The 18665-nt window shown below is 41.1% G+C and overlaps 1 protein-coding gene across 1 annotated transcript in view; it reads right to left on the bottom strand.

Annotated features, from left to right (window-relative positions):
- Col19a1 (collagen type XIX alpha 1 chain) overlaps positions 1-18665 on the bottom strand; it is a 335394-nt gene that overhangs the window by 19058 nt on the left and 297671 nt on the right. Inside the window, exons 39-46 of the mRNA XM_076557961.1 lie at positions 18294-18320; positions 14445-14498; positions 10190-10234; positions 6708-6752; positions 6542-6604; positions 3361-3396; positions 3006-3050; positions 531-701 (exon numbers count right to left, since the gene is read on the bottom strand). Of these exons, the coding sequence (XP_076414076.1) occupies positions 531-701; positions 3006-3050; positions 3361-3396; positions 6542-6604; positions 6708-6752; positions 10190-10234; positions 14445-14498; positions 18294-18320 (486 nt within the window). The remainder of the gene's footprint in view (positions 1-530; positions 702-3005; positions 3051-3360; positions 3397-6541; positions 6605-6707; positions 6753-10189; positions 10235-14444; positions 14499-18293; positions 18321-18665) is intronic.

Below are 18665 nucleotides of genomic sequence, written 5' to 3' on the forward strand. Positions count from 1 at the left end.
CTGAACAGAGTCCCAGGGTAAAATAGATGTGTATGGTTGTGTAAGAGCAACTATAGATACTATTGTAAAAACATGGTTTGGTTATGTGTGGTGGTACACACCTACAATCCCAGCACTTGGGAGGCTGAGGCCAGAGGATCTTGAGTTCCAGCCCAGTCTGGGCTATACCACAAGATCCTGTCTCAAATACCCACCCCCCTAATCACACTAAACACACCCAAACCCATACAACAAACTAAACCAAACAACGATTTTGGAGTCAGCCAGACCTGGGTTTGGCCCTCTTAATAATGCTTTGATGTTGATCAAGGCAACTCTGCTCCTGCATTTATAAACAGATGAGGGAAAGGGATCCATTCTTCCAGTTTACAGCTGTGAAGATCTAGGATGTAATGGAGGTGTCAACAGCGGACCCGACACATAACTTTAAATCATGGTGCAGACAAGCTTGTTTTCTATATTTAAAAGGATTGGCATTTCTTTCATTATAAACAGATATGTAGACAGTATGAGCCAGGGGCTCCACTTACCGGAGTGCCAGGCATGCCTGGAGAGCCTGGAGGGCCTTGGTGGCCTGGTGACCCTACGGAGCCCTTGCTTCCTGGTGGCCCCACAGGACCTATAGCCCCTTTCATGCCCATAAGGCCTGGTTTTCCACGTTCACCTTGTGGACCTCTGTCTCCTGGAATCCCCTGATCACCCTGTTTGGGGAGAAAAATGAGTCACTCTTTCTGGTAATGCTGTGGGTAATAGCAAAATCCTGTGTCTGAGGTGGCATTCATTTACTGTGAATCCTTGTGTTATATACTGCTACCCCGTACCCCAGTTGTACCATTAGCATGTGGGAATATTAATACTATCTCCTAGCTAGGGCAATGTTGAGAAATGAATGTACCCAAGTAACGTGCTTAAAACAATGTCTGACCCCTCGAAGCATTAAGCATGTAGACCTTAGTGACAATGATCATTGTCTTCATTCAGTCTAGAATGACGTCACTGTCACTTCAGGTCTGGGTCTCTTTTGTAGTTACAAAAGGAGATTGCCAACAGGAGCAAATCTCTGAGACTCTTCACCTGGAAAAAACTCAAAACCTGGTCTAAATCATACGGTTCTCTCCCCTTAGCATTTTGGTTTGGTCGTTATTAGATTCTCTGGAGTTTATTTTAGACTCATGTTTTACATGGGTTTGCATATGCATTTGGTGATGAAAAACATACACCACACAGGAAAGAAAGCAAGAAAAGGGAGCTTTAAGAAAGTCTCCAAGCAAGTGGCTGGGGCGGGTGGAGGGGCAGCCATCTCTGGGATGACTTGCTCAAGAGCATACACGAACGGTAAGAATTTGATGAGTAAGACGTGAGACTTAGCAATGAGATGGCTCTAGCTGTGTCTCAGTCTGAGAGTGAGGTCTCTAGTGTTGCCCTTGTTCCAGGCATGTGTCTATACTCTGTGGGCGCAAGGGAAGTGGGACATCACAGCAAGTGTTTCATCCACGTTTTCAGTGTTCAGCTGTATGACGGCAGGAAGTGAGGTCTGAGCTGAGTGTGACGGATTGCTGCTGGAGGCTGCCCCGCATTGCCCCGCATTATTTATTCCCTTATCTGTAATGCTTTGCAAAAGGCCTGTCTGTATTTGTCTTGATTAAAAACAATCATGAAAATAAGGGAACAATCACAGGTATTAATGTGATCAGCACCCATCACCCATTATCATTTCAACCCTCAAAATGGCACATGGCACCCATCCCCATACTTGATGTCCTGGATTTAATCCACACAGGCCACAGGGTGGAGGCAGAGAACTGACTCGTATAGTTGTTCTCTGGCATCACATAATTTTTTTTTTTTTTAAAAAAACTAGGTTTTTTTTTTTTTTCTAAAAAAAGATGTTTGTAGTGTTTGTTATTAAGAAAACTGGAGAGAAAAGAACTTCTTAGAAAAAGAGAACGAGGGAAGCCGTATGTAGTCATTATGTATTGCTAGTAGAAAAATGTTTACAAAGCATTGTCAATCTGATTTCAAAAGAAGATATATTTTGTATTGGTTATATGTGTCCATTAGACATAAGAGTGAAAGACTGAAATATGTTCAAAATATCAAGTGCTTATCTCTGTGTAAGGATGCCCGGAAGACTCTCTTCTTAAGTTTATGTTATCTTGTTTTTCATACTTCCTTCCATTGTTACGAATTACTTGTGTAACAATTAGAAAAAAAAACTCAATAAATTAGACACTAGTACACAAACACAAACGTAAGGGCAGCCCTAGATAGGATTATGCGAAGTAACAAGGTCTGAGTAACTTGCATCAGGGACAAGGGTCCTACTGGGAGAGTCGGTACAGAAAATGCTAGTAAGTTTCAATAGCGGCACCGGCAGCCCACAGAGTTCTAGCAGAAGTGCAGGCCACAACTGTGTGTGTAACCCCATATTTACTGCCCTTTCTCTCCCTCCTCACAGTTTCCTTACTCCACTTAGTGTTCCCGTGGATCAGTGGTTCTCAGCCTGGGTGATTTTGCTCCCTGGCAGGCATTTAGTGATGTCTGGGTAGTAAGAGTTGAAGGGATGATGGTGCCATTGCATCATGTGGACAGACATCAGCAATGCTATCAATATTCTGCAATATACTAGATAGCCAAACTCCACAAAAACTTGTCTGCCTCCAAGTGTCCATACAACTGTGGGTGAGCCATCCCTTAGTTGGCAAGAAGAATTTGGGTGGTGGTTATAGTTGGCACATATGTCTCAGACAGGAGGGTGGTACAACACTTTCCAAACTGGAACAGAAAAGTAGACTCGTGTACAAAGACCAGTTCCCAAGCACACTCTCCGCGTGACCTGCCTAAGTGTCACATTCTATTCCTGGTAGAGATACTGTTTCATGTACATCTGAGCCATTTCATGATGGGAGAACCAAGGTTGCCTGCGGGCTTTGTTGTGTGGCTACAGTGATGGAACAATTGTATCAGACAGACGTAAACAGCAGCAACAGTAGTGATATACATACGCGTTCTCCTTTGGGGCCTCTGTCTCCAGGTTTACCCATGATGCCCTGAAAAACAGATGTCAACACTAAAAAAAAAAAAAAATCACTGTTTGCCAAGATTTTCCATCAGTCTGACAGTTTTGAGACACATACACTTATAAAGTAAAAATTTTAAGAATTCATACTATTTAGCAGGGCGGTGGTGGTGCACGCCTTTAATCCCAGCACTCGGGAGGCAGAGCCAGGTGGATCTCTGTGAGTTTGAGGCCAGCCTGGACTACCAAGTGAGTCCCAGGAGAGGCGCAAAGCTACACAGAGAAACCCTGTCTCGAAAAACCAAAAAAAAAAAAAAAAAAAATAGATTTTTTCGCCATACCTGAGCACCTGGTAATCCATCTTTTCCATTTATGCCCTAAAAAGATAAAAAACAATATTTCTATGCCATGTCTGCATAAGTCATAGTTAAACACACAAAAGAATTACGTTACATATTTCTTCAGACACCTTGGTGAGTCTGCATGGCAAAATAGAATATACAATCAGTGCAGTCATGCGGCCCTGAGTTCCAATTCTGATTGCCATTTACTGGTTCCACTGACGAGGCTCGGGAATTTACTCCATCTGTTTAGCACCAGCATCTTTATATACACAGTGAAGAAGGTAAGAACGAACTTACAACCAAGAAGAGAGCACAACAACATGGAAAGTGTGGAGTCCTCTCAAGTAGCAGCCCAAGATGGCTTTCTCCATCGCCTATGAAGAATGAAGGTGCCCCAAAGCATCGGGTGGATGAGATATGGAGATGTTTTATACCTTTCTTGTGCAGCAACTTTCCCTGACATAAAGACCTTCCATCTCGGAGGGAAGTTCCTTAAGACTCAGAATATTTTAAAGGAAGGTGGAAAATACTCCCTCCTTAAACTCAGGATAAACAACTCAAAATCTTCAGGAAATTCCTGAAACTGACCATATTCGCTACGCTCCTCCTTCCCCAAGGTTAGATAAGCAGTGAGGACTTCTGAGAGACACCCTGAGACCAGCCAAGCTGCCTTGAAGAGGCCCAGAAACAACGGAAGTGTCTGGAAAAGACACTCTCCATCCCATTGAGCTGCCTGTAAGTTGGGCAGTGAGCTCCAGGGCTCCAGCTTTTCTGAGCATTACTCATGGTGATGCAGCTTTCCGGGTAACATCTGTACTCCTGCTGGTAGCTCGTCACCTATACTCCCATAAGTAACGCCAGTTACACTCACTGGCTTACCAAGTTGTACTTTGCCGGTATCTCTGGTCTGCCATTGATTCCCTATTTGTGTGAGGAGACACTCATTGACATCTTCCCAGGAATAGTGTCACCACAACAGCCTTCTAGCAGTTTTAAGCACAGGTTCCCTCTCAGCAAATGCTGTGACTTGTTTCTGAGGGAATTTCATAACATGGCTGGAATGTGATCCTACTATAAAATAAACTGTCAGCTGAAGAAAAATTACTCTTTCTCAGTTTGAATGAGAGCTGGGAATCTGTAATCGTAGTTTTTGAGACTATTAAGCAGTGACATTTTTTATTTGAAAATTGCAACTTCTGGGATCTTTAAAGGTATTCTGGAAGTGGTCATAAAGCCAGCCCTGCCTGGAGATTTATAAAACGGACAGAATTGCCTGTCAGATATGGAAGGAGGAGAAGGGCTTGGGGTCGAATCAGATACCCAGAGCCCAAGCATAGACACAGCTTTGAGATGTGGTTTAAAGAGAGAGATCAAGGTGAGGGGCGGCATTTCCCAGCCAGCAGGCGTTGCAGAGACATGCTCTGTGAGAGCCCGAGAGACTTTTATTCTGCGGGAAAGACTCCACAAGGACACAGGTGCAGACAGCCACCTGTTTTCATTGCGGTAAATCACACTGACATGTGTCACAGTTGGTAACCCAACCATAGGCTCAGGACTTCTCTGAAGCACCCTGGGAATTACTGAGAGTACTTTAACTAAGACTTTGTTACCTGAAGTGTATATAGTTCAAAGAATTTATTACCTGCAAGAACACTACAACAGAGATAAAGATGATTAAGGAGAGAATGAGAAATGACTGTGACACCTGAGTAAAAGATAAATCAAACATAAAACTGGAATTTATGCTTTGAACCTTTAAAATGTACACAGTTTTCTTTTTTTAAAAAAATCATACATATGTAATGAAACACGATCATATCCATCCCCCATTTTCCCCACCAACTCTTCCTGAATCCCTCTTAACAAGACCCCTTTCCTACCTTGTGTTCTCTTGTTTTGATAACTGACTAAATCCAAGTGGCAGTGCCCATCTATTCATAGGTGTAGGGTGGCAAGCTATCAGTGAGCGCTCCCCCCCCCCATATGAATGATTCTCCCTCCTCCAGAAGTTTTCAGCACCAACCATTGTTAGTATGGAACAGTTGCTCAAAAATGTTCATTTAAATGAAAAAAATTGCCTATTGTATTATATCCCGGGAACTCAATTGCAAGCCTTTTAGGAGATGCCTCGAAGGCTTAGGGAGGAGAAATTTGTTAAGGGGAGGTGACGGGAAGCTTAGAACCTTGTTGTGTTCACTTGGTCCTTCCTTGCCACCTCCGAGGAGATGATGGCCAGAGAATCCATCAACTCTGAGTGTCAGAGAAATATGGGACAAAGCTCATAAGAGCTGAACTACTTATCTTCAATCCTTCCCTTCCATACATAGCAAATGACCAAGACCTTCTGTAAAAAGGAAATTTGATAGGCTGGGCAGATGGCTCAGAGGTGAAGAGCATTTGCTGCTCCCCCTGAGGACTGGCTTTGGTTCTTAGCACCCATCTGGTGGCTCACACTGCTCTATAACTCCAGTTCCAGGGGATCTGATGCTCTCTTCTAGCCCCCACAGGGACCCGTATGGTGCACATATATACATACAGTCACTCATACACATAAAATACAATAAATCTTAAAAGATGAAATGAATCCTTAAAAAACAAGACAAAACAGAACTTTACCTACCTCTCTCCAGGCACATCCTCAGCTCATAGGGCCTAGATGTATAAACGCTGGGTAGGGATGTCACAGTGCCATATCAATACACAAGCTTTTGTAGGGCAGTGGGCATGATATGTCTGCAGTAATGGTTACTAATAACAGTGTCAGGACAAGGCCTGTGTATGAAGGAGGAGTCTGAGAAAAACCTTTCTGCTTCAGCTTACCACACAGGTGCTATGCCAGTGAGCTGTTGGCTTCTTCAGGTTTTAGGATGTGACGGGACATTTAATTTGAACTCTATTGGAGTTATTAGATCTAAGAAATAATGTGTCTACATAACTAGGACTTAGAAAATCTCACCTTCTCCCTACCCCGTTGTTTAAGTTATAAAGACACCACACAGAGATCTGGGAAACTCCTGGAGGAACCCCCTGACAGTACCCCCAAATTCAATTTTTAGAACCTGTTTGTATTTTCTTCTGAAACTGCTCGCTCAGATCTTACATTTCTGAGGAGGAAGGTGAATGGAAAAATGCTTGGCACATTTCTTAGAATAGCAGTTTCTAGCTAATAAGTACTTACTGGCATCCCCGAGGGTCCCTCTGGTCCAGGAAAACCTCTATCTCCAACAGGTCCTCTCTCACCCTATAAATGTGTGCCAAGAGAAAAGTTCATTGGTAAAAATTTCTTTTAAATAGCACCTAGATACCACAGCAGTGTGTCTGCTGTCAAATCGGTGGTAGCTCACCGGCTCCCCTGGAACTCCTGGAGGGCCTGGGGCACCGGGTTTCCCCTGGAAGAAAACCAAATAAAAACGTTAGGAGCCATGGTACTGATGCCAAGCACTTTTACCTCCACAAGAGCTTAAAGGTTACTGGAGTATTTGGACAGTATTTAACACAGCTCCTCCTGTTGTGGTGACCCCCAACCATAAAATTATTTTCGTTGCTACTTCATAACTATAATTTTGTTATTGTTATGAATTGTAATGTAAATATCTGATATGCAGAATGTATTTTCATTGTTACAAATTGACCGAAAAGGGTCACGACCCATAGATTGAGAACTGCTGCTCTAGTGGGTGGGAGATGGAGGTGGGAGTTGGGGGAGGGTGTGCTGGTTGGGGTTTGTCAAGTTGACACAAACTAGAGCCATTCAGGAAGAGGAGACCTCGACTGAGAAGATTCCTCCATCAGACTGGCCTGTGGACAAGTCTGTGGGACATTTTCTTGATTAATGCTTGAAGGCCAGCTCACTGTGGGCAGTGCTGCATCTGGGCTGGTGGTCCTGGGTTGTACAAGAATGCAGGTTGAGCAAACCACCAAATGCAAGGCAGGAAGCAGCAGCCCTCCACGGTCCCTATTTCAGTTCCTTCCTCCAGGTTCCTGCCCTGTTTGAGTTCCTGCCCTGATTTCCCTGAGGGATGGGCTGTGTTCAGGACACATAAACTCCAAATAAACTCCTTCCGTCTCAAGTGACTTTTTTTTTTAAAGCAAAGTAAGACAAAAGGCAGGGGTGAGAGAAATTCATGTTAGGTTTTGAGTTTCACAAGGGAGCTTCTAGCCTGGTAGTAAGATAATACAGGGTGAGGGTTAGGGGGGAGGGAATCCACACTTTATTTGAAAATCTGTATTTGGGTAAAAGGTTGAGGAAAATATTTTTTCCCCTCAATGTGCCATGGTCCAAAGAACAAGAACCAGGAAACCCTGGAGCAGAAAGATCACAGGAGGAAGTAGGGACACGGCGTTTACACAGGTCAAACTTATGTGCCCGACAGGCTCATGGATCTGAACACTTGGTCCTCGGCTAGTGGCGGTTTTGGGAGGTTGTCAACCTTTAGGACTGTGGTTTTACTAGCAGAAACAAGCAGGCTGCTCGGAGGCAGGCCTTGAGGGCCATATCCACTTCTGATGCCTTGAGGCCACATCTACTTCTGATCGCTGCTGGAGCTATTTACTCTTTGTTTACCGACATGGCGAACAAACAACATTTCAAGCTTCTTCTGCGCCTGCGCAGCCTACCCCGGCCACCATGCTCCCCCTGCCCTGATGGGCTTTGTCTATGGACTTTGAGCCTGAAGTTGCTTCTGACAAGCATTTCGTCACAGTGAGGAGACAGTTACTAACACTGTGGTCCAGCCGAGACCGGTCCAGCTGAGACCAGAAGTAACGCGCAGAGCATCAGACAGAGCTTACAGGGTTGCCTCTGGAAGAGGACCTCCGACTCCACTGGCTTAATCACCTCTGGGAAAGATTTGTAGGGATTTCAGTGAGCAGCTGAGACTTTAAAAGGGAAGGGCCCCTTTTCCAACCTGTTTTAGACTTCTGGGAGGCGAACCCTCTCAGAGAAAGGAGAAAGACATTCTAGAGGAAGCCCTGGGTAGCCCTGGAAACACTGGAAAAAGGGACTACTCTCATCTAGGAAGGGCAGGATTGGGTCCGATGGACCTCCACTGAGTGGTCATGACAGGCCCAACTGGATTTATCTTTGCTTCAACTACAACAATCACCTTGAAAATTTTAGACAATACTGGAACACACCTCTATCATCTATGATAAAATTGAACATGTACTCCTTCGAAAGTGTATGGCACAGTGCAATGGGTGCATTTACAATGTCTTATAGCCATTACCACTTCTGGTAGGCCCTCTTAACGGTCAAAAAAATAAAGACTTATTTTGAGTCGCACAATTGCACACGTGTAGTGGGGCCAGTTTTTACCCTTTCCTAATTCTGAAGCTGCCAAGTGCTCCTAAGTGCTGGGAAGGTTGCTTTTAAAGTGAATTTATCAGATGTTAGGTATTCAAATATATGTCTGATATTTCAACCAAACAACAGCCTTCAAAAAGACTTCTGGAATTGCTCATTTAATCTATCATTTGAAACTATTACACGTTTTAATTACCTTACTGGCATCTAGTAATATTTCTTTGAAGACAGACCTAATTTATGGTAACAGCAGAAAGTATTTTGAAGTCACATGTAGATGACTGTAATGGGAAAATGAGTTTCTTTGTGAGTATAAGATGTGAGTATAAGGGAACAGGTTGAAATGATATTCTGAGCACAGTTCCAGAAAGAGAAGCCCCTAATCTAGTGAGGAGGAGAGTCAGAGGTGTGTGTGTGGGGCATACGATTAAGTGTGAAGTCCACTTTCATAAAGGATCTTCAATTTATACAAATTCCAGAGTGCTTGCTAGAGAAACTATTTTTCACTTTCTGCCTTTACAATTATACACATTTTCAGTCTCAGTCTGGACAAATGTAATAAGGAATGCCATTATTTGTAAAGCATGTACATGATAGGTAGCGTTTTATGACTTGTTTGAGTTAGTTAAATGTAATAATGTAGAGGGGTCTGTGGACCTTCTTGGACAGTGGTAGCTGGCAATGGATGGTGGTTGGGGATCTTAGGCTCTATAGGGTGATGCTAAGTGGTGTCAGTGGGGCAACAGTGTGGGGGGGGCTGAGAGTGGGGACCCCTCTCATCTTCACCATGCTCCTCCTACCCAAGCCCATGGTTTCCACAGACTGTCTTGTAAAGTGATACTGGACTTTCCCTGCAGGGTCACCTGGCAAGAGGATAAATGGCCTCTTATTCATAAACCGTGACCACAAAATTTTAATGAGGGCATCATGAATGAAGATCAGAATTATCCCAAGGGCTCAGAGAAATGATTTCAACCTTTCTGGGAGCACTTCCTATTCATTTGCAAAGACCTTGATGAGATTAAAGCATTTGACACCAGAGAGCAACAAAAATGACTGAGAGGCTTGAAGCCTGGTTTACGAGGAAACATTAGCGGCCATAAAAAGCTCCGCTAATAACCCTGGCTGAAGTGGGCACCCAGGCTGACTACAGGCTCATGTGGGGAGCCTGATGTACGTGCCCCCAGGTGAGAACTCGGCCTTTGGGAGATGGAGAACTGCTGAAATACGACAGGGACAGAGGTACAGAAAGTGAGTTTTCAGAGCTGTGCACACACAGAGCCATGGGTAACCAGATTTCCCCTCTTTCCATGAAAGAGACTTGGGAAGAACAAAAAAAGACCAAAAAGGAGGGGAAAAGTCCAAATAAAGAACAGATAGGCTAGAATCAGGAATGGGACAGGCTCTGGGCAACTGCTGTCATCAGAATATACTCCAAGCACCCTTGATCACTAGCTGTAGATTGATTATGGAGATAGAAAGGCACACCTAAAAAGCTAACATGAGATAAGCCAAACTCACCGACATGCCGGCTGTTCCTGGGGGACCTGCTGGGCCTCGATCTCCCTGTTGGGGTTAAAATAGAAATGGTTACTTATAATCACAGCTATAGACACTTTACTTTTAAATCATTGCCCAAATTGTAATTTGACATGCCATTGTTGGCCCTATCCCTTGATGAAGAGCTACAGACAATTAATGGAGAGAGAGAGAGAGAGAGAGAGAGAGAGAGAGAGAGAGAGAGAGAGAGAGAGATTCAGTTTTCTCCAAGGATGAGACTCCCAGTGGCCAGACCTAAACACACACACACACACACACACACACACACACACACACACACACACACACTCACTCAAGCAAAACTAATTGGCCTCAACAGGATGTATTTATATACAAATTATATATATATATACATATATATATATATATATACATATATAATGTAATAATGAAGAGAAGGTCATGAATTTGGAGGGGGCAAAAAATTGGGGGCAGAGAAGAAGAGGTAAAATGTTGCAATACAATACTTACATATATAATTAAAAGAAATTGAATTTGTAAAGCCTTTGTTTGAATATAATAAGTGCTATTGTTATTAACTTGTATGAAGAACACTAGAAAAGCAGAAAAAATGAATACACAATTCAACCTATTATATTTTCTTCCTCTAAAGAACAAAGTAATTCATAGTCCTAATGAAAATCATTGTTCATGATATTACTTCGGCTTATTTCAAGAGGGAACCATACATTTTTACAGCTAAAGTTAGTCAATATTTAAAATTCTACACAAAATAAACATTATTACTGTGACTTGAAAGATAAATCACACTGAATGCCTCCTGAAAATCTCTTCTTAACCTACTGCCATTGAATGCTGGGTTAGAACAAGACAGATTGCGAACTAAAGATCTGTAGTTCTCCAGTGATCAGTCAGAAGATCCATTTAATTGCTCTGAAAAAAACGGGACAACTCAGGTGCTTTTCAAGAGGCAGTGTGGTGTTTCAGATACGGTCGACAGCGTTGCACGTGCTAGTGATTACCTGTGGGATAGTAACCCATACTATTTTGTTGGGCATAACCCATATTAAAAAAAAAAAAAACCTCACACTTTTGCTTAGGGACATAAAAGAAGACTTGATAAAGAGATATGGAGCATAAGACAATATCATAATTTATAAACTTAAGGTGATTGTTACATGACGGCTATTTGATCAAGAATATTAAAGTTCACTTGAGATAATAAATGAGAGGATGGAACAAAAATATTAGAAGAATAATAGATACTAGAAATATGGATATTTATGTATATAATAAAGCTATAATTAAAATAATGGAATGCTGGTATAAAGATCAGCAGTATGTCAATGCAGTAGAATATAAATCTCATAAATAACAGTGCATTCATATTAGGAATTTTAGGAAAGAGAGAGCAATGTCATAAGTAAAGTTAATGATTGAATAATTCTTTATATTGTATTTCAGATAAGTTCCAAATAGAGATATGTAAAAATAAAATAACATTAACTTTAGAAAGGAACCAGGAGAATCTACTAGTGGCTATCTGATCTTGGTTGATAAATGAAAGTAAACACTTTCTATAAAAAAAAAATCCAAAGAAGAAATAAAAAATTGTTAAATTTGACTATAATAAAGTTTTTACAGAAAGATTAAAATTAGAAACAAAAAGCAAAGACCAATTAGGATATGAACTGTAACAAACAGATAGAAGTAATATCTTTAGAGTATAAAGTCCCTGTTAAAACAAAAATAAATAATGCATGATCTAACTCATGTAGGGGAGTAGATTCCATGGATATAGATAATTCAAGAGTGGTTAGCAGAGGTGAGAGGGTGTAGGGGCGAGGCAGGGTGGGGAGAGATTAGTCAGGCAAGGCTAGGTTACAATGAGACAGAGTAATATCTGGTGGTGTGTTGCACAGCAGGATGACAGTGGGAGATAACACGCTCCTTATTTCAAAGTAGTTAGAGGAGTGGATTTTCAATATCCTTGTCTCAAGGAAGTAACCAGTGTTGGGAGTGTTGACACGACATATAGTGATTTGAGCATTATCTACTATATACACATATAGAAACTTCATAGTTCACCCCTAAATTATCATGTGTCAACTGAAATTTTAAAAAAATCAGGAAAAGGATATAAATGTGCAATTCCCATTTGTTTTCATCTTGAATATACCATAACTTTTTATTCAATGTAAATATTCACGTATCTGATAAATGCTAATGTGTAGAGGGCCTCCTGTTTTGAGGATCCTTGTTGCCCCATCTAATCATCTCTCTGATCATCTTGCCTCATATTCCCAGTTACATCTGAGAAAGTCAATATTTACACACCCTCCAGCATCTCATTCTCATACATCCCAGCTTTTGACCACTAGAACCTCATGACCCTCGATTCACCCATGGTTCAAACTTTTTATTATCCTCCACTCCCTGCCTGGTCTGATTCTCTCGTGTCTAGTTCAAATTCCACGGTTACTTGCTTTCATCTCTCCCTACTGTATACCATCAATCTCCTTTTGATATATTTGTGTGTTTGAGTACTCACTTGCCAAAGCCAGGACATTGTTTAAACCCACTCCTCTACTATTCTGTGTCTTTGCTCGAAAGTCTGCACTTGGCTGGGGAAACTCCATAATTGTAAGGACTGATCTGACTATACTCAGCTCCCCTATGGATACTGGAATGGTCTGTGTTATGGTTCCTCAAAGACCCAGGTGTTGAAGATTTGCTTGCTGGCCTCTAGTGCCCTTGGGAGATGGTGGAATCTTTAGTAGATGGGGCCTCATAGAATAAAAAGTCAGGTCATTGAAGATGTGACCTTGAAGAGAATATTGGGATCCTAGCCCTTCTTGTTTCTCTCTATTTGATTTCTGGCTACCATATGCTTTTGCATATTATGCACCCTCTCCAGACCCCAAGAAGCAATGGTGCCATTCCGTGAGACCCAAATGGGAAAAATCTACTTTACAAGTTAATGGGAGACCAAAACAGGAAAACTATATCTTGCAGGTGAAGAGTTCTGTTTGCAGTTAAGATAGTTCCTGTTTGTCCTGTGCAAGTTAAGGATTCTGCCTGTAATTAAAAAGTTGCATTTTGTTCTGTGCAGGTTAAGGTTTCCATTTGTAGTGTCCTGTGTTCAGTAAGTCCTTGCAAGATTTCTATTTGTAATTAAGAGTAAGTTCTTGTTTCTTAGAGCTGATGTAAACTGCTTGCAACCCCATTTACATGATGTATATCCATACCCTTGTTCCTTCATTATATCGTTTTAACAATGTATGACAGCCAGCTCTCTAATCTCTGTGAACACCTTATCTCTCCTATAAAAGGGACTTCGAGGGGTCAGCAGGGGCTGCTCTCTCAAATCCTGACTTACAGACAGCTGGCTGGCCAGTCCTGGGTGCACCCCCAAATACAGCTTGCTTTAACTGGACATTCATGGATTTGGTCCTTTCTCCTTGTGATTCCCAGGCTTAAGAATTCCTCTATGGCCTCTTCAGTCTCTGCCTCCAGGTTTCTGCCCTGATTGCTTGACGATGTTGTGTGATGTGGAAGTGTAAGCCAAATAAGCCCCTTCATTCCTCCAAGTTGCTTTTGCTGAGCATATTTTATCACAGCAACAAAAAGCAAGCTAGAATATTAGATGATGCTGGAGCTTATCTCAATCTCTTACACCCCTGGTAGCTAAGAGCATAGACAGTACTATCCCTCCTCCAGTGGCCACATGGAGCAGCACTGCTTGGTGTCTGGGGTCACTTTTTTTTTTTTACCCTATCCCCACTTCTCAGACCTCATCTCTAAGAATTCTGCATTCACACATTCACCTTCCTAGTATCCCTCGAGGTGATGGCCTGTCTCAGGGTCTTTACACCTGTTGTTTCTGCATCATGAATTGTTCCTTCTTCAAACTTATTAGGACATGGCTAACTCACTTCCCTTAAGTCATTGTTCAGTTCTTGCTTTCTTGGATATCATATGATTGATGTTGCCCCCCCCATCAAGCATGCATGATACTGTTCAACCTGTTCTACTTTCAATTTCTTTCTGTAATATCTTTGGATAACTGTGTTTATATATATATATCATAAATTCCCCATTAGTTCCTGTATCCCTCCCTAGAAAACAAGTCCCATGATTACAAAAGCTTCACTTGCTTTGCCCCCTTATACTTCATAAACATAAAGCATTTATTGGCATAATAGCAGGTAAATACACAGTTTTGAATATTGAGCAAGTACACCATGGTGCTTACCTTTACACCAGGAAATCCTTCCAGTCCTGGCAAGCCCATTGCACCAGGCTCTCCCTGTAAAATAGGAAAGTGAAACATGCAGAAGCAATAACCAACGGTTTATAAGAAATGACTTAAAGTCAAGGTCTTTATTTCCCATGTCCCTCAACACTGATTTCAAACTTGGCTCATGAGTAGTACCCTCTATTTTCAAGCATTAGGTGTATGAAAATAGCTTGGGAATTAAAGCTATTCTCCAGGCATGAGTCCATTTTCTGATTAATTATTTTTATTCTGGTTAAAAATCTAATCAGGATGAATCCCTGTAGCATGTTAATAACTCCAATTTCAGTTAGAATTAGAATGAAAAACAGATTTTAATAAAGTTTGCCAATTTGTGAGACACCTGGGGCTGCTAGCTTACAATATAATAAGATTGAACTCTTTAGGAGTGAATAAAGCCGGAGCTCTCAAAGCAGAATGTAGCATCCTTCACATGGATTGTAAATGCTTGGGAAGAGTGCAACATCCTTCACATGGATTTGTAAATGTTTGGGAAGAGTGCAGCATCCTTCACATGGTTTTGTAAATGCTTGGGAAGATAACCGCAGGAGTGGCACCTTCAATAATTTAAGCCATTGCTCAAGGTGACAGGTACTGAAAGGGGACAGAGCAGCATTAAAAAAACAAAGCAGCAACAACAAAATCTTTATATATTCTATTGCATGGTCCCAGACTGTAGGTCTTCAAGTAACAATTGGAAAAAAAAAATCTATGTTGAAAAATGCTGATGATTTGAACAAATAAACATTTTGATCAAGAAAGGTATAGAGTGGGTCCAGAGAGAGGCTCAGCAGTTGGTTGCTCTTGCAGAAGATGGGGGTTCAGTTCCCAGCACCTACAAGTACCTCACTCCAGTTCCAGGCGATCTGATGCCCTCTTCTGGACTCTTATGGGTACAGCATGCATGTGATGCATATACATACCCAGGCAAAGTACAGAAACATAAACAAATAGTGATATTTTTTTGTAAATTAATTACTGCTAACTGAAAATGTTTTCTTAGGACACTAGATGCTTTAAAGATCACAATGCTGGCTCATGTGATGGGGCTTGCAAGAGGCACAGTAGGTGGATGTCGGATCACTGGGTTCCAGGCTAGCCTGTCTACAAGTGAGACCTTGTCTACAAATAAACAGCAAGCAAAAAAAGCAAGCTTTCAAACTGTATTCTCTGTAGATGTATTTTTGCATACAAAAATACAATTCTGATTGGAAATATTTCCAAAGCCGTAACTACCATCATTGTTGTTACTGCACACACCTCTCAAGTGAGCGTACAACTTGGTATATTTTATGTTTCAGAAATCTTTTTCAGTACTCACTAGTATATAACAATGCTTACTATCAATCACAAGAATAAGAAAAAAAAGTGTTTGGATTCTATTCGGTGTAAGTCTGTGGGAAGGTGGCCCCGAGTTATCAATGCATAGAATATGCCCTGGTATCAAGCTGTCTCCTTGTTTACACTTTCAGTGGCCTTTCCTTACAATAGAAGATGTAATTGATTAGTTAATCAGTATTTGTTTGAGAATAGACAATAATTAAATATTTAATTGAAATCACCTAGGTGTTGAAGAGCTAAAGAAAACATTGTTCTGCATCAGGAACAAGTCAATTAGTAATCCAGCTGAAAGTAATTTTTTCCTCTATTGAGGTTTATTCAGAAGAATATTACTGCCACGTGTTGCATCTTGAATCTAAATATCTTCCCAAAGTGCATGAGTTTAAGGGCTGATCTGCAATGTAGCTGCACACAGAAGCAGGGATCATGGGGGCTCTGACCTCATCAATAAACCCATTAGAGATTTATAGCTTAGTAGGCCTTAGGGACAGAGCTCGGTCGTAAAAGACAGCTGTCTTTTGCTTCCTACCACCATGAGACTAGCAGCTTAGACCCCCATGAAATGTTCCCTGGTACTTACTCTGACTCACCACAGGCCCAACAGAGCAGCTGCCAACGGACTGAAACCCTGGAAACTGTCCATCAAAACTAGTATTTCCTCCTTCTGAGTTTGTCTATCTCAAGTATTTTGTCACAGTGACACAAAGCTGACTTAGCATGTCAAGGGACTTGAAGGATACCCAGAGAGTACATTTCCTCCGCCCACCTCGTGTTGGCTTTTCAAATATGTGCTCTGGGAGGTACAGTCCTTCCAATCCTGGTTTATTCCTGTGCTGTAGGGTGTGGTTTCTCTCTATCCAGCAAATGGTGGGAGACAATGAGAACGGCATGTGTGTGTCCACATGTAGCACACAAGGTAGTAATTCCAGGAATTTTATGTATGATAAGTATGAATGTTCACACAATATTTAATTTAATGTCTCCATATTTTTTAGTTATTCCAAACACAGAGACTATCCTTCAATTCATTTTTATTCTTTGCCCTGTTGCAGCTAAGAAACAGGGGGCCTAATTTCTTCAGATTTTACTCAAATGGTCTTTTTTTTTTTGACCAGCTACTTTCTCAGTGCTAATAAACTATAATTTACTCTTTATTATAATATTTTAAAATGTTACCTTAACCTGAAATCATTAACACGAGAACTTGAAAGAATGTTCCAAAAAAGTCAGTGAGAAGTCTAAATCTCTCTATATGATTCAGAGGGGTGCTGTTTTTTAAGTCAGTAAGAAAGTAAGACTAGAGGAATTTGTATCAATATGATGGAAGAAAATAGAAGTAAAAATGAACAATATATTTCTAGATGAACACATATAATAGTATTTTTAAAGATGCAAAAACAGGAAGAGTAACCAATTACAAAAGAAAAGAAACTTGTATATAACATATTTCGGGTTCAGAATATAGTACTAAAGACTTGAAATAATTATTTTAGGGTAAATCAAATAGACATCTAATATGTATATGGCTCAGTAGCAAAGATAACTTCTTTGATAAATCTTTCTGAAAATATATTTATATATAAAAATTACTTCCTATAGTTTTTCTCTTTTCCAGTTTAATATTTATTCAGACAGTTTTACCAACTTCAACTATAATAAAAAGACTTAATCCCCCCCCCCCCCCACACACACACATAGCAACAGAAAGTGGTTTGAAAGCTTACTTCAGCGTTAGGTACATTTAAGTTTCAATTCTCCCCTCAGAGGTTAAAAGGATATACAAATGGAACATGAAGGATGGAATATTTGCTTGGAAAGGATGTGGCAGGGAAAAAAATGCCAGAGGTTAAAGGGAATCTAATTGAATCTGGCAGAACTTTTGTCGTGAGGCTCCACGGTCGAGAAAGATGCTGAGAACAATTATCATCCTTTGGGCAGCTGGAGGACATGATCTCCGTCTTTGCTGAGTGCTAACCTCCGGATATATTCCACTCAATAAGCAGGTTTGTGCCAGTCTGCACTCCCTGCAGAATAATTGCCCAAGACATGCAAAGTAAATAAACACAGTCCTTTCCTTTTTTTTTTTTTGTTGGTGAGATGTCAGACATATTAAGGAATTTCTCTCCCTTAAGTATTTCTCTTCCACGAGCTACTTAAAACTGAATCAATCATCAAAAGATGGCCATTAGAGGGAAGTGTTCCATTTGTCAAGAGCATTATATGTGCCTTCCTACATCAGAGAATGATTTTTAAAACCTGCTGATGGAAAGAGGCGAACCTCAAGGGCAGGGACATCATCAGGACTAATGCATCCTGGAAATAAAGAACACATTGCTGGCATATCTCTATTTGCTTGCTTGTCTCTGACACCTTAAGTGATACACACCTAAGAAGGCAGGCTGTCTTTGCATGGTACCCTTTATAGTGTTAACAAACAATACTACACAGAGATAAGAACATACATACCACTGGGCCAGGATCACCTTTTGGGCCCTAGAAGAAAAGCATAGAAATAGGTTTTAATTATTGTGAAAGCTCAGTTACAGAATCTGAAGCATTTTTCTTCAGATGCTTATTTACAAATGTGGGGATGGTACATATTTTACTTTTGCTGAAGTTTGGATTTGGAGAATAAAATTAAGAAAAATAACTTGGGCTCTAGAGGGATGGCTCAGTGGTTGAGAGCAGATAATGCTCTTCCAAAGGACCTAAGTTCAGGTCTCAGCACCCATGACGGGTGGCTCCCAACTACCTGTAACTCTAGCTCTAGGGGATCTAGCATTGTCTTCTGGCATCTACAGGCAATGCATGTGTATTCCATGTATAGCTTCACACACA

Source organism: Peromyscus maniculatus, chromosome 21 (genome assembly GCF_049852395.1).
Source record: "Peromyscus maniculatus bairdii isolate BWxNUB_F1_BW_parent chromosome 21, HU_Pman_BW_mat_3.1, whole genome shotgun sequence".
Lineage (NCBI taxonomy): Eukaryota > Metazoa > Chordata > Mammalia > Rodentia > Cricetidae > Peromyscus > Peromyscus maniculatus.